Source organism: Hyperolius riggenbachi, chromosome 7 (assembly GCF_040937935.1).
Source record: "Hyperolius riggenbachi isolate aHypRig1 chromosome 7, aHypRig1.pri, whole genome shotgun sequence".
NCBI lineage: Eukaryota > Metazoa > Chordata > Amphibia > Anura > Hyperoliidae > Hyperolius > Hyperolius riggenbachi.
The window spans coordinates 210,244,635-210,260,214 of record NC_090652.1 but is presented as its reverse complement, the minus strand read 5'-3'; the positions used below and the strand labels follow the sequence as shown (position 1 = coordinate 210,260,214).

Genomic DNA, 15,580 nt, shown 5'->3' with positions numbered 1-15,580 from the left:
CAGAGGCAGAGCCCTTAACCATTACACCATCCAGCCACCTTACACCATCCAGCCACTACACTACTACACTACACTACACTACACTGCACAATACATTCATACATACATACATACATACAACCGTAGTACAGATACCTAGTACTACATGCGTAGTACAGATACCTAGTACTACACTTCATACATACATACATACATGCATGCATGCATACATACATACATACATACATACATACATACATACATACATACATACATACATACATACATACATACATACATACATGCATACATACACATATGACTATGGTAGGGATTAGATTGTGAGCTCCTCTGATGGGAGGGGCTCCTCACTGTATTATTACTAAACAGTAATAATAATATGTGTTTCCATGTGCAGCTTCCAGAATGATGAATAAAAATGATACGCTAATATTTTCTGGTAATCCTGTGCTGCGTCCATACTGTATTTCCATCAGTTTTCACTGTTATCTGTGCCACTGTGGCTTACACACTGCCAGAACATCAGAGATCCACCTCCATGTTATAGAGGTGAAGCTCATCTCCAGCAAATGTGCCCACTCTGCAGGTGAGCCCCCCAGGAGCAGAGGTCTGGAGCCAGTGACCGAGAGAAGGAGAACTGATTTTAGCTTCATTAAAAGCTTGTTGCGTGTAGTACTAGGTATCTGTACTACGGTTGTTTTGGTAGTTTGATCATTTTGATATGTTTGACAGATTTAATTCAAAGAGCCAAATTTCTCTAACTGTAAATGGTTTACAGTTGTTTCATTTTTCCTCAGACCAAGTGGCTTCGAGCAATAAGTCAGGCAGTAGACCAGGCTCTAAGAGGAGTTTGTGAACGCTCTCCCCCTGCAAGTGGGGGCAGTGTGAGGCAAGAGCCCCCTCTATCACGCAGTGCCAAGTATACCTTTTACAAAGATCAACGATTAAAAGACGCCACGTATAATGGCCGTTGGCTTGCTGGAAAGCCACATGGCAGGTACGTGGGGGAAAATGTGGTTAAACATAAATGCAAATCGAGAAGAAATCAGTGCTGTATTTTAAGACCTGATTGTATGAGCATTTATATATTTGTGTGTTCATATGTGTACAATTATGGTAAATATAACATTTTGGTGATTAAATGTACTGTATAAATTTGAGTGTACTTTCATTGTTGTAGAGGTGTGCTCAAGTGGCCAGATGGAAGGATATACAGTGGTGAATTTCGCAATGGTTTAGAGGATGGGTACGTTTTTATAGCTTTTAAGTGTCACACCATTGTCTCCATGAAACTGTGTATTCACAAACCCTTTCACTTCACAGCTATGGAGAGTACATTATTCCCAACAAATCCTCTAAACAGAAAGACCGCTATCTTGGCCAGTGGAAAGATGGAAAAATGTGTGGTCAAGGAACTTTCTGGTAAGCATACTACAGCCATTACGTCACATGTCCAGATTGCTTTAGGTTCCCATCTAAAATCGCAAAATGTTAGCGATTACCGCCAGCGTTTTGCGGGAGTGATTTTTCCACGATTAACGCAGAAAAATCACTGGACACTGTAGCGTTTTTTGGGAGCGATCGCGATTAGCTGTTCTATACCTGGTAATCTCGATCGCTCGGGAATTGCTGGGAAAACTCTGCATGTAACGCTTTTGCAGTTGACGCTAACCGCAAAACGCCGCGATCGCAGCAGTGAGAACACTGCCATAGGATTAGATGGCTAGCGGTTTTTAAAAATACGCTAGCGGTTTGCAGTAAGCTGGAATCGCGCAATTCCTGCTCAAGTGTGAATGGACACTAAATGTTTAATTCACCTGTATATGCATATGTTGGCGCTATATAAATACTAAATAATAATAAATGTGGCTATATTTTAGTGAATTTAAAACGTAATAACCCGTATTACTCAAGTAGGTTAGATGAATAAAGGAGACCTTACTAGTTAAAATGCCTATTTCGTTTGTGAATGTCAGTACAGAAGTACAGAGTTGGCAGTACAGCATACATGATAGCCTATGGTCGGACCATTACAGTGATTTTGGTGCAGCTCACAGCGATCCAGCCTCCATTCACTGTTAGTCAGCATGTGTATACATCCTAATAATGAATGAGAGAAGGATTGCAGTGAGTAGGCCAGAAAAGGCTCTGGGTGGAGCAGTCCTGTAATTAAATAAGGGAACATTTCTGTGCTGATATCAGCAACACATGAATGTCACATACTGTTATGACGCAATTTAATTACCTAATTGTTTGCAATAGAGATGTGTGTGTGTGAGCAATGTTGTTTAAAGTATTTGTCGTTTCTTTTTGCTCAGTAATGTAGTTTGAGTGACCATGCTCATTTGTGTGCGCCAACTTTAATCTAGTGTGTGTACAGCCCCTAAAATGGTGCTCCTAACAACCTGACATGTGCCCTGATACAAATCTTGTGTGTGTCTTAGGTATGCTAATGGAGAAGTGTATGAAGGCTGCTTTCAGGACAACAATCGGCATGGACATGGGCTTCTTCGCAGTGGAAAACTGACCTCCTCATCACCAAGCATGTTCATTGGTCAGTGGGTGATGGATAAAAAGACAGGTTATGGAGTCTTTGATGACATCACAAGGTACCACCATTTTTCTTACTGATTGCCATGAAATTCGGTCTAGCAGTGAATGTCAGATTATATTTATGGTTATTGGTTGGCTGAAACCATGTATTGTCAAACAACTGTGTTTACTCTTTTTAAATCATAATCTCTTCATAAACTACACAAATGACCCTGATCAAAATCTGATTATTAATACTTAATACTATTAATACTTTGTATTGCCCACTTTAACATCAATGGCTGCTTGAAGTTTTTTTGTGGTAGTTGTGGAGGAGCCTCTTTATCTTCTCAGACAGTAAAGCTGCCCATTCTTCCTGGCAAAAAGCCCCCAGTATCCACAAATTCTTGGGTTGTCTTGCATGAACTGCACGTTTGAGGTCTTCCCAGTGTGACTCAATTATATTGAGGTCAGGAGACTGAGGTGTCCACTCCAAAATCTTCACTTTATTTTGCTGTAGCCAATGACAGGTCTACTTGGCCTTGTGTTTTGGATCATTGTCATGTTGGAATGTCTAAGTACGTCCCATGCTCAGCTTTCCAGCTGATGAGTGCAATTTTTTCTCCAAGTATTTTTTTTATAATGTACTGCATTGATATTGCCATAATTCTGAGCAAACTTTCTGTGCATTTGTAGCTCATACATCCCTACCACCATGTTTCACAGTGTGAATGGTGTACTTTTCATCTTAGGCCTTGACTCCTTTCCAAATGTTGCATTTATGGTTGTGGCCAAAAAGTTCAATTTTAGTGTTTTGGCCCATCTTTCCTTGCCGAGCGTTCTGAGGAAGACCTATAGCAAGTAAGAGAGTTAATGCCTACCACTGACGCCAGGGTCAGCAGTGTTTACTCCTGTGACACCCAGACTGTGCGTGGTAGGAATGGTCAATGAGGTAGTAAGAATTCTAAATTGATGCAGTTGTATGCAAATTAGTCAGCTTGAACATTGGCCAATTATGTATAAAAAGAAAACCGACCAATTCGATTCCATATAAGGGCAGCACGGTGGCATCACTATGCCACCGTGCTGCCCTTATATGGAATCGAATTGGTCGGTTTTCTTTTTATACATAATTGGCCGATGTTCAAGCTGACTAATTTGCATACAACTGCATCAATTTATCGCTCTCGCCTTGCAATGCTGGGTCCCCGGCTCGAATCCCAGCCAGGTCAACATCTGCAAGGAGTTTGTATGTTCTCCCCGTGTCTGCGTGGGTTTTCTCCTGGCATTTCGGTTTCCTCCCACATCCCAATAACCTACAGATAAGGTAATTGGCTTCTCCCTAAAAATTGGCCCTAGACTAAAATAGATGTGCACTACACAATACATACATAGACCATATGACTATGGTAGGGACTAGATTGTGAGCCCCTCTGAGGGACACTCTGTACAGGGCTGCGTAATATGTCGGCGCTATATAAATACTTGAACAAATAAATTACATGAAATGTAACAGTCTTTAGGATCAGAGTGTATTGTCTAGAGCCAACTTCTATGCAGTCTGTGTGCTGTCACTGCACAATCTTTCTGTGCAGTGAACATCTACATGACGTGTTGCTGTACCACCTCAAGGTTTGGGTGCCGGGTAGTTCAGCTAGTATAAAATATTGTTAATTTACATTAGCAATATTTTACTATGCACTTACCCGGCACCCACACTCACTCAAACCTTCTCCCACTCTTCCTTCTGAAAACTAGCCCTGTACTAGCTAATAGATCACCTAATCACTGTTGTACAATCAGTCTAGAAGCTCGGCCACTTAGAAACACTGCCTGACCACCAGGAACTGCTGTGTTGCTGGGTTTAGGCCGGTTTACACTGCAGGGTAAAAAAACTAATCCAGCATCAGGTTTTCACCCATGACCCTCTGTTCTGTTAGCCTGCGGTCAATGCAACCCATCCATTGATCTGGAAAAATCACGGTCCACTTAATGAACCGTTTTTTTATGTCTGTGTCAGCAGAGCCTAAGGATCTCATGAATCCAGGATGAAGACATCGCAAAAGCTTCTAGGCTAATTATGTCATCCGATATAAACGGATTGTGTTGTACTGTTATCGTTTAATGGTGGAGAATCAAGCAAGTGTGTTTGTGGGGGAAGGGGATTAGGGTAGATTGAGGAATGCTTAAAGAGACACTGAAGCGAAAAAAAAATGATGATATTATGATTTGTATGTGTAGTACAGCTAAGAAAAAAACCATTAAGATCAGATACATCAGTCTAGGTGCCCATACACTCGTCAGATTGGCAGCAGATAGATAAGAAATGCATCTGATGATCTATCTGATGCGTTTTTAGAACATTTTTTACCAGGATAGAATTCCAATAGATTTCAGTTTGAAATCTATTGAAATTCGATCTGATGGCATTTTTTTGCCATCAGATTTCCATTAAGGCCAATGCAAACTGATAAGCAATCTCATCAGATCGACCTAAATTTTCCACCCTTCAAGTTCGATGGAAATCCATCGAAATCGATCGAAATCGGCCGTCGATCGGTCGATTGGCCAACCGATTTGCAATCGATCGATCGGGATCGATCGGTCGGCCAGAAAATCGGCTGAGTGTATGGGCTGCTTAATTGTTTCCAGTACAGGAAGAGTTGAGAAACTCCAGTTGTTATCTCTATGCAAAAAAGCTATTAACCTGCTGAGCGGTCTGGACGAGCTCAGCTCGTCCAACACCGCCAGAGGCTGCCGCTCAGGCCCTGCTGGGCCGATTTTTGTCAAATAAAAAGCAGCACACGCAGCCGGCACTTTGCCAGCCGCGTGTGCTGCCTGATCGCCGCCGCTCTGCGGCGATCCGCCGCGAGCAGCGGCGAAAGAGGGTCCCCCCAGCCGCCTGAGCCCAGCGTAGCCGGAACAAAAAGTTCCGGCCAGCGCTAAGGGCTGGATCGGAGGCGGCTGACGTCAGGACGTCGGCTGACGTCGATGACGTCACTCCGCTCGTCGCTATGGCGACGATATAAGCAAAACAAGGAAGGCCGCTCATTGCGGCCTTCCTTGTTTATTCTGGGCGCCGGAGGCGATCGGAAGATCGCCTCCGGAGCGCCCTCTAGTGGGCTTTCATGCAGCCAACTTTCAGTTGGCTGCATGAAATAGTTTTTTTTTTATTTAAAAAAAACCCTCCCGCAGCCACCCTGGCGATTTAATCAGAACGCCAGGGTGGTTAAGCTCTCAGACTAACTTATGCTGGGAATACACGGTTCGTTTTTGCCTTCGTTTAAACCTTCGTTTCGATTGTGCCTTTTGTCCTTTTCGATCCCGAAATAATCGGTCATACGGTTAATATCACCACCCACGGTTTCGGTTTTTTTTTCGTTTCTGATGGTTTCGTTTTTCCAATGATCGAAGGCTGCAAAGAAACGAAACGAAAATCCCTTTTTACAGGGACGGACTAGCATAAACGAATATATAATCGATCTGAACAGCCATCAAGCCTACCAATGGCTCGATTAGATGGATAAAGAGAGATAATATCAAACCTGTTCGATCACTAGTCGTTCGTTTTTGGGGTCTATTAATCGAAACTATAATGAGATTATGACTATTTTCACATACGTTTTCAACACTCGATTCGTTTACCGAACGAATCGAAGGTTTAAACGAAGGCAAAAACGAACCGTGTATTCCCAGCATTAGTCGTGGAGAGGGCTGTTATCTGACTTTTATTATCTCAACTGTAATTGAACTGTTTACTTTTCCTCTGCCAGAGGAGATGTCATTACTTCACAGACTGCTCTGAAAGACTCATTTTGAATGCCGAGTGTTGTGTAATCTGCACATATTATAGAGTGATGCAATGTTAGAAAAAACACTATATACCTGAAAATAAAAATATGAGAATATTTTCTTTGCTGCTAATCTTCTAGTAATTATTCATAGTACACAACCAATTCATTATATCATATATTTTTTTTTTTTCGCTTCAGTGTCTCTTTAAATGTGATAAAGTTTTAACTTTATCAGTAATGCCAGTTGTTCATAAAAAAATTTTGTTTTGTTTTTTTAGAGGAGAAAAATACATGGGAATGTGGCAAGATGACCTCAGACAAGGCAATGGCCTTGTGGTGACTCAGTTTGGATTATATTATGAAGGAGCATTTAGTTGTAACAAAATGATGGTGAGATACCTGTTTAATCATTTGCACTTTTAGTGACTTAATTAAAAGAAACCCCCATGTATTTTAAGTGGATAGGATGTTGAAAATAAATGGCATTTATAATTTAGAAGTATTTTATAAGCAGTAAAACATTTTTGGGCAAAATCTGTCAAAGGTTTTCTACAACAGTTTTAACTTACCCTAAACACAGTCCAGTCAGCTTTCCAATTCGTGCCATTTAAATGAGTTTGAGAAGCTGAGTAGGGAGAGAGATTGAAATAATTAGGTAAATTACATTAGACTTGCTAGTTTCTCCTTTGAAGGGATGGGTGGGAGGAGGCGCCCAAAGGAAATAGGTTGTAAATAAGATAGTCTTGCCTCTGTTTTGAGGAATGAGGATGAATTAAAGTGGTATTTTTTGGACTCGCACGACATGTTTCGTGCGTTGTACCTGTTTCTTTTCAGTGATCTGAATTCAGAGTGCTTGTTTAAGCTTTTGTTGTCTTGGTGTCCGATAAATACTAATTTATTTAACCTCATTCCTCAAATGAGGTAAGACAATTTTATTTTATTTACAACTTAGTTCCCTGGGGCGTCGCCTCCCACCCATCTCATTATACCATTCTTCAAGGGATCCCGCCATGGTAATTTAGCAGCGGCCAGGTGTGTTTTTTGTTCTACTGGAAAGTGACCAAAAATATCAACAAGAACTTTCTGTATTGAATCCGCCTGGAGACTGAATTCTCCACATGCTTTTTATGGGGGTTTCCTACTTAGCAGCCTAACTTTGTAAGTAGCGCTCTCTATAATCACTATCCAATTGCTGTTATTACTACACTATATTGGCGTTCTTGGTGTTTTACCTTTTGTCTTTTTTTTTTTTAATTGTGGTCTGGAAGCCTGCTTTTCAAAGTCCTTCCAAAGGCTACACCCACTCTCCTTTGAAGAGACTACTTATCTTTGTAAAACGTGTTTTTGAAAGTTATTCCACCACCCCAAAGTCTCTTGGGGGCCACTACAAGTTTGCATACTTGGTGTTTGAGCACGCATACATTTTCTCATGGAAAGCACAAGTCTGCATACATCTTCTTATTTGAGCTGTCGATCAACATATTGTTTCAATTGAGGGAATGGTTTGGGAAGTGCTGGTGTATACATGTCACTGCTTACATCTTTGTTTACTGTTATCGAAATACTTTCACACAAAACTGGCGGCCAAGCAGGGTGACGGGCCAGTAAGTCATGAAGGGAGGGGGAATCCTTCACACTATATCTGTGTTAACCCTGTGTGTGACTGCAGCTGCCTGTCTCTCTGACTGAGCTGTCTGCAGAAGAGCGGTGGAAATGTTTCTTGTTTGTAATGGGGTGTGAAATCTGACACCACAGCTTCAGATAACTCTGTAGTCTCACCCCATGCAAAGAACAGCACTTGCAGTGTAAAATTGAAGCATCCCTTCCCCAATGAATTGTTCCAATACTGCTACAACCTATACACAACGAATTACAACTTTTGCCTCTGATATTTAGGAAAATGTTTACACAGCTACTTAGACACTATTTTTACATTGTCATTTTAGAACACTTGGGTATTGATAGTGTTCCTTCAAGGCAGCAAGCAGAGCATGGTGACGTTATTAGCTCACCTGCCCTCCCTGCGCACTCTTTTCTCATCCTATCTGATTAGTGTGCCTGGGCTCCCCACAGCTGTGCCCCTGCTCTTGTGATTCGCAGGCATGTGAAATTAATGTATTTTATACATATTGATGAGAAACTGTGACAAGGACCTGGCAGGGCAAATGGGGAGAAGGCAGTATCCCCGGGAACACTAATGGTATTGGAGGAGGAAGGATGCCGGCAGGGCATGTGAGCTAACAACCATGCCACCCTCCACTAGCCACTTCAGGGAGGCTCTGGCTGCCTGACCAGGGGAAAATGTCTGGAGAAGAGGCAATGGCAATATTATCTATGGGATGCAGCCCACAGATAAAAGATAAACTGCTCCTGCTCCTCAGCCTTTGCTTTGAAATTGGCAGGCCTGCTTTACATGGAAGAAAAAGCCAGTTTCTAACCATAAATGAAAGTGATTGTGAGCAAGGGGAATAAATATTTGAAATGCATTTGGAAAACTAATATAATGGGGGTAATATTTTATTTAGCACATCCTGGTATTCTTCTTTTAAAGTGGTATTCCCACTGTGTGTGAAAACATTTATTTTCACTGCACAGAGCAGTACAGGTTTGCTTATCTCTGGCTAGTTGGCAAATGTAATCATTGCTGGCCAGGAGACGCTCTCTGCCTAGGTCTTCACTCTGCCTTCCTCCTTTTCTGCTGAAGCGAATTAGCTTTTGCCAGGGCAATGTGTCTGTTCAGCAGAGAGAGGGAGGAGGGGGCAGAGTAAAGACACAGACAGAAAATGTCTCCTGGCCAGCACATTTGTCAGTGAACCCAAGATAAGCAAGCTTATACCTCTCTCTGCCGTGAAAGTAAACATTTTTACACACTGAGAATGCTTTCAGATGTTTTATGTACCAAAGAGTAGTTACTGAAATGTTATTTTTAAGAGTATAATCCAACTTTAACTTAAAGCAAAAGCAACCAAGAGAAATCAGTCACTATGTACTGAACTACACACAAGAATCAAGGGAATAAGAAGTCATTTTTTTCATCAAATCTTTTACCTTGTTTGTCTTTGTAGGGATGTGGTGTTCTGCTTTCTGAGGATGACACTGTTTATGAAGGGGAATTCTCAGATGACTGGACATTAAATGGAAAGGTTAGATTTGTTTAATTGTTTGTGAACTGATTCTACCCAAAACACTTTTGTAAATGCTTGGTACATGTTTATTTCAGGGAGTACTTCGAATGTTAAATGGAGATTGTATTGAGGGTGTTTTCGGAGGTGAGTGGGGTTCTGGTATCAAAGTCAGTGGCACATACATCAAGCCAAGCCCCTATGAAGGCGATAAGGAGGATAACAAGACCTTGTAAGTCTCACTAACATTCTCTTATTGTTAATAAGAATAATTTGTTGTTTAGTGCTAAAGCATGCAAGGGAGATAGAGAAGTAAATACTGTATAAATATTTTGGGCAAGACCACCAAATGCAGTATATACATTCCTACCTTAAGTATGACTGTTACACAAACCAAGAGTTATGCTGGCTCAGATGTTGCCCAGATTAACAAGGATCACATATCAGCTGAATCGGGAATATCTGATGTCTACTGGAATAACCCATACAAGGATACAAGAAGAAATTCTGGAATTAAATGCTACTTGCTTGACAGGTCACTATTCCATCCAGAACCTGCTGTAGTTAGGGCAAAGTCTGCCACTTCTTATCCCCACCAAGACATATTTATAAAGGGCGTTCCCCAGACTCTGAGGTTCTGCATTGAGTTTGTACCTTTGTAGGATAGTGGAGTACTTAACTCTCGTTTAAGATATATTTTTTGGATAAGTGCACGGGAGTTGAGCATCCAGCATCCTTAATGGCCCCAATTAAATGCAACTTAAACAATCTAGTTATAGCAGATATATGAAAAATATGAGGCGACTATGGACATAAGTGCGATTTCAGGTTTAACCACTTCGGGACCACAGTCTTTTCGCCCCTTAAGGACCAGAGCCTTTTTCTCCATTCAGACCACTGCAGCTTTCACGGTTTATTGCTCGGTCATACAACCTACCACCTAAATGAATTTTACCTCCTTTTCTTGTCACTAATACAGCTTTCTTTTGATGCTATTTGATTGCTGCTGCGAGTTTTACTTTTTATTATATTCATCAAAAAAGACATGAATTTTGTCAAAAAAATGACTTTTTTAACTTTCTGTGCTGACATTTTTCAAATAAAGTAAAATTTCCTATACATTTGAGCGCGAAAGTTATTCTGCTACATGTCTTTGATAAAAAAAAAAACATTCAGTGTATATTTATTGGATTGGGTAAAAGTTATAGCGTTTACAAACTATGGTGCCAAAAGTGAATTTTCCCATTTTCAAGCATCTCTGACTTTTCTGCGCACCTGTCATGTTTCATGAGGGGCTAAAATTCCAGGATAGTACAAATACCCCCCAAATGACCCCATTTTGGAAAGAAGACATCCCAAAGTATTCAGTGAGAGGCATGGTGAGTTCATAGAAGATTTTATTTTTTGTCACAAGTTAGCGGAAAATGACAGTTTGTGACAAAAAAAAAAAAAAAAAAAAGTTTCCATTTCTTCTAACTTGCGACAAAAAAAAATGAAATCTGCCACGGACTCACTATGCTCCTCTCTGAATACCTTGAAGTGTCTACTTTCCAGAATGGGGTCATTTGTGGGGTGTGTTTACTGTCCTGGCATTTGGGGGGTGCCTAATTGTAAGCACCCCTGTAAAGCCTAAAGATGCTCATTGGACTTTGGGCCCCTTAGCGCAGTTAGGCCGCAAAAAAGTGCCACACATGTGGTATTGCCGTACTCAGGAAAAGTAGTATAATGTGTTTTGGGGTGTATTTTTACACATACACATGCTGGGTGGGAGAAATATCTCCGTAAATGACAATTTTTTTATTTTTTTTACACACAATTGTCTATTTATAGAGATATTTCTCCCACTCAGCATGGGTATGTGGAAAAATACACCCCAAAACACATTATACTACTTCTCCTGAGTACGGCGATACCACATGTGTGGCACTTTTTTGCACCCTAACTGCGCTAAGGGGCCCAAAGTCCAATGAGTACCTTTAGGATTTCACAGGTCATTTTGAGAAATTTCGTTTCAAGACTACTCCTCACGGTTTAGGGCCCCTAAAATGCCAGGACAGTATAGGAACCCCACAAATTACCCCATTTTAGAAAGAAGACACCCCAAGGTATTCCGTTAGATGTATGGTGAGTTCATAGAAGATTTTTTTTTTTTGTCACAAGTTAGCGGAAATTGATTGTAATTGTTTTTTTTCACAAAGTGTCATTTTCCGCTAACTTGTGACAAAAAATAAAATCTTCTATGAACTCGCCATTCTCCTAACGGAATACCTTGGGGTGTCTTCTTTCTAAAATGGAGTCATTTGTGGGGTTCCTATACTGCCCTGGCATTTTAGGGGCCCTAAACCGTGAGGAGTAGTCTTGAAACCAAATGTGGCAAAATGACCTGTGAAATCCTAAAGGTACTCATTGGACTTTGGGCCCCTTAGCGCACTTAGGGTGCAAAAAAGTGCCACACATGTGGTACCGCCGTACTCAGGAGAAGTAGTATAATGTGTTTTGGGGTGTATTTTTACACATACCCATGCTGGGTGGGAGAAATATCTCTGTAAATGACAATTATTTGATTTTTTTTACACACAATTGTCCATTTACAGAGAGATTTCTCCCACCCAGCATGGGTATGTATAAAAATACACCCCAAAACACATTATACTACTTCTTCTGAGTACGGCGATACCACATGTGTGACACTTTTTTGCAGCCTAGGTGCGCTAAGGGGCCCAACGTCCTATTCACAGGTCATTTTGAGGCATTTGTTTTCTAGACTACTCCTCACGGTTTAGGGCCCCTAAAATGCCAGGGCAGTATAGGAACCCCACAAGTGACCCCATTTTAGAAAGAAGACACCCCAAGGTATTCCGTTAGGGGTATGGTGAGTTCATAGAAGATTTTATTTTTTCTCACAAGTTAGTGAAAAATGACACTTTGTGAAAAAAACAATAACAATCCAATTTCCGCTAACTTTTGACAAAAAATAAAATATTCTATGAACTCATCATACACCTAACAGAATACCTTGGGGTGTCTTCTTTCTAAAATGGGGTCACTTGTGGGGTTCCTATACTGCCCTGGCATTTTACGGGCCCAAAACTGTGAGTAGTCTGGAAACCAAATTTCTCAAAATGACTGTTCAGGGGTATAAGCATCTGCAAATTTTGATGACAGGTGGTCTATGAGGGGGCAAATTTTGTGGAATCGGTCATAAGCAGGGTGGCCTCTTAGATGACAGGATGTATTGGGCCTGATCTGATGGATAGGAGTGCTAGGGGGGTGACAGGAGGTGATTGATGGGTGTCTCAGGGGGCGGTTAGAGGGGAAAATAGATGCAATCAATGCACTGGGGAGGTGATCGGAAGGGGGTCTGAGGGGGATCTGAGGGTTTGGCCGAGTGATCAGGAGCCCACACGGGGCAAATTAGGGCCTGATCTGATGGGTAGGTGTGCTAGGGGGTGACAGGAGGTGATTGATGGGTGTCTCAAGGTGTGATTAGAGGGGGGAAATAGATGCAAGCAATGCACTGGCGAGGTGATCAGGGCTGGGGTCTGAGGGCGTTCTGAGGTGTGGGCGGGTGATTGGGTGCCCGCAAGGGGCAGATTAGGGTCTAATCTGATGGGTAACAGTGACAGGTGGTGATAGGGGGTGATTGATGGGTAATTAGTGGGTGTTTAGAGGAGAGAATAGATGTAAACAATGGATTTGGGAGGTGATCTGATGTCGGATCTGCGGGCGATCTATTGGTGTGGGTGGGTGATCAGATTGCCCGCAAGGGGCAGGTTAGGGGCTGATTGATGGGTGGCAGTGACAGGGGGTGATTGATGGGTGGCAGTGACAGGGGGTGATTGATGGGTGATTGACAGGTAATCAGTGGGTTATTACAGGGGAGAACAGATGTAAATATTGCACGGGCGAATTGATAAGGGGGGGGTCTGAGGGCAATCTGAGCGTGTGGGCAGGTGATTGGGTGCCCGCAAGGGGCAGATTAGGGTCTAATCTGATGGGTAACAGTGACAGGTGGTGATAGGGGGTGATTGATGGGTAATTAGTGGGTGTTTAGAGGAGAGAATAGATGTAAACAATGGATTTGGGAGGTGATCTGATGTCGGATCTGCGGGCGATCTATTGGTGTGGGTGGGTGATCAGATTGCCCGCAAGGGGCAGGTTAGGGGCTGATTGATGGGTGGCAGTGACAGGGGGTGATTGATGGGTGGCAGTGACAGGGGGTGATTGATGGGTGATTGACAGGTAATCAGTGGGTTATTACAGGGGAGAACAGATGTAAATATTGCACGGGCGAATTGATAAGGGGGGGGTCTGAGGGCAATCTGAGCGTGTGGGCAGGTGATTGGGTGCCCGCAAGGGGCAGATTAGGGTCTAATCTGATGGGTAACAGTGACAGGTGGTGATAGGGGGTGATTGATGGGTAATTAGTGGGTGTTTAGAGGAGAGAATAGATGTAAACAATGGATTTGGGAGGTGATCTGATGTCGGATCTGCGGGCGATCTATTGGTGTGGGGGGGTGATCAGATTGCCCGCAAGGGGCAGGTTAGGGGCTGATTGATGGGTGGCAGTGACAGGGGGTGATTGATGGGTGGCAGTGACAGGGGGTGATTGATGGGTGATTGACAGGTAATCAGTGGGTTATTACAGGGGAGAACAGATGTAAATATTGCACGGGCGAATTGATAAGGGGGGGGTCTGAGGGCAATCTGAGCGTGTGGGCAGGTGATTGGGTGCCCGCAAGGGGCAGATTAGGGTCTAATCTGATGGGTAACAGTGACAGGTGGTGATAGGGGGTGATTGATGGGTAATTAGTGGGTGTTTAGAGGAGAGAATAGATGTAAACAATGGATTTGGGAGGTGATCTGATGTCGGATCTGCGGGCGATCTATTGGTGTGGGTGGGTGATCAGATTGCCCGCAAGGGGCAGGTTAGGGGCTGATTGATGGGTGGCAGTGACAGGGGGTGATTGATGGGTGGCAGTGACAGGGGGTGATTGATGGGTGATTGACAGGTAATCAGTGGGTTATTACAGGGGAGAACAGATGTAAATATTGCACGGGCGAATTGATAAGGGGGGGGTCTGAGGGCAATCTGAGCGTGTGGGCAGGTGATTGGGTGCCCGCAAGGGGCAGATTAGGGTCTAATCTGATGGGTAACAGTGACAGGTGGTGATAGGGGGTGATTGATGGGTAATTAGTGGGTGTTTAGAGGAGAGAATAGATGTAAACAATGGATTTGGGAGGTGATCTGATGTCGGATCTGCGGGCGATCTATTGGTGTGGGGGGGTGATCAGATTGCCCGCAAGGGGCAGATCAGGGGCTGATTGATGGGTGGCAGTGACAGGGGGTGATTGACGGGTGATTGACAGGTGATTGACAGGTGATTGACAGGTGATTGACAGGTGATCAGGGGGGATAGATGCATACAGTACACGGGGGGGGGGGGGGTCTGGGGAGAATCTGAGGGGTGGGGGGGTGATCAGGAGGGAGTAGGGGGCAGATTAGGGACTTAAAAAAAAAATAGCGTTGACAGATAGTGACAGGGAGTGATTGATGGGTGATTAGGAGGGTGACTGGGTGCAAACAGTGGTCTGGGGGGTGGGCAGGGGGGGTCTGAGGGGTGCTGTGGGCGATCAGGGGGCAGGGGGGGGGGAAATCAGTGTGCTTGGGTGCAGACTAGGGTGGCTGCAGCCTGCCCTGGTGGTCCCTCGGACACTGGGACCACCAGGGCAGGAGGCAGCCAGTATAATAGGCTTTGTATACATTACAAAGCCTATTATACACTGTTGCAGCGGCGATCCGGATGCCAGTAACCCGCCGGCGCTTCCGAACGGCCGGCGGGTTACGGCGAACGGGGGGCGGAGCCAGTCCCCGGCGGCTGATCGCGTCACGAATGACGCGATCGCCGCATAGCCACTCCCGCAGCCGCCCCCGCCGATGGGCGTATTGCGGTCGTTTGGGCCCAGACTTTGCCGCCGCCCATCGGCTGGGGGCGGTCGTTATGTGGTTAAGATTGGCACACCTTACCGTGTGTAGTTTGGGTGCTCAGTCTTGATGCGAAATCAGCATCAATCCAATATCAATGATACAAGTCCGACTGGCACATCATATCGATTCTCCAAACGAGTTTA

General features: G+C 43.6%; 1 protein-coding gene across 1 annotated transcript in view; it reads left to right on the top strand.

Annotated features, from left to right (window-relative positions):
- ALS2 (alsin Rho guanine nucleotide exchange factor ALS2) overlaps positions 1-15,580 on the top strand; it is a 141,168-nt gene that overhangs the window by 91,549 nt on the left and 34,039 nt on the right. Inside the window, exons 18-24 of the mRNA XM_068245100.1 lie at positions 798-997; positions 1,181-1,246; positions 1,324-1,422; positions 2,445-2,609; positions 6,605-6,716; positions 9,392-9,469; positions 9,547-9,680. Of these exons, the coding sequence (XP_068101201.1) occupies positions 798-997; positions 1,181-1,246; positions 1,324-1,422; positions 2,445-2,609; positions 6,605-6,716; positions 9,392-9,469; positions 9,547-9,680 (854 nt within the window). The remainder of the gene's footprint in view (positions 1-797; positions 998-1,180; positions 1,247-1,323; positions 1,423-2,444; positions 2,610-6,604; positions 6,717-9,391; positions 9,470-9,546; positions 9,681-15,580) is intronic.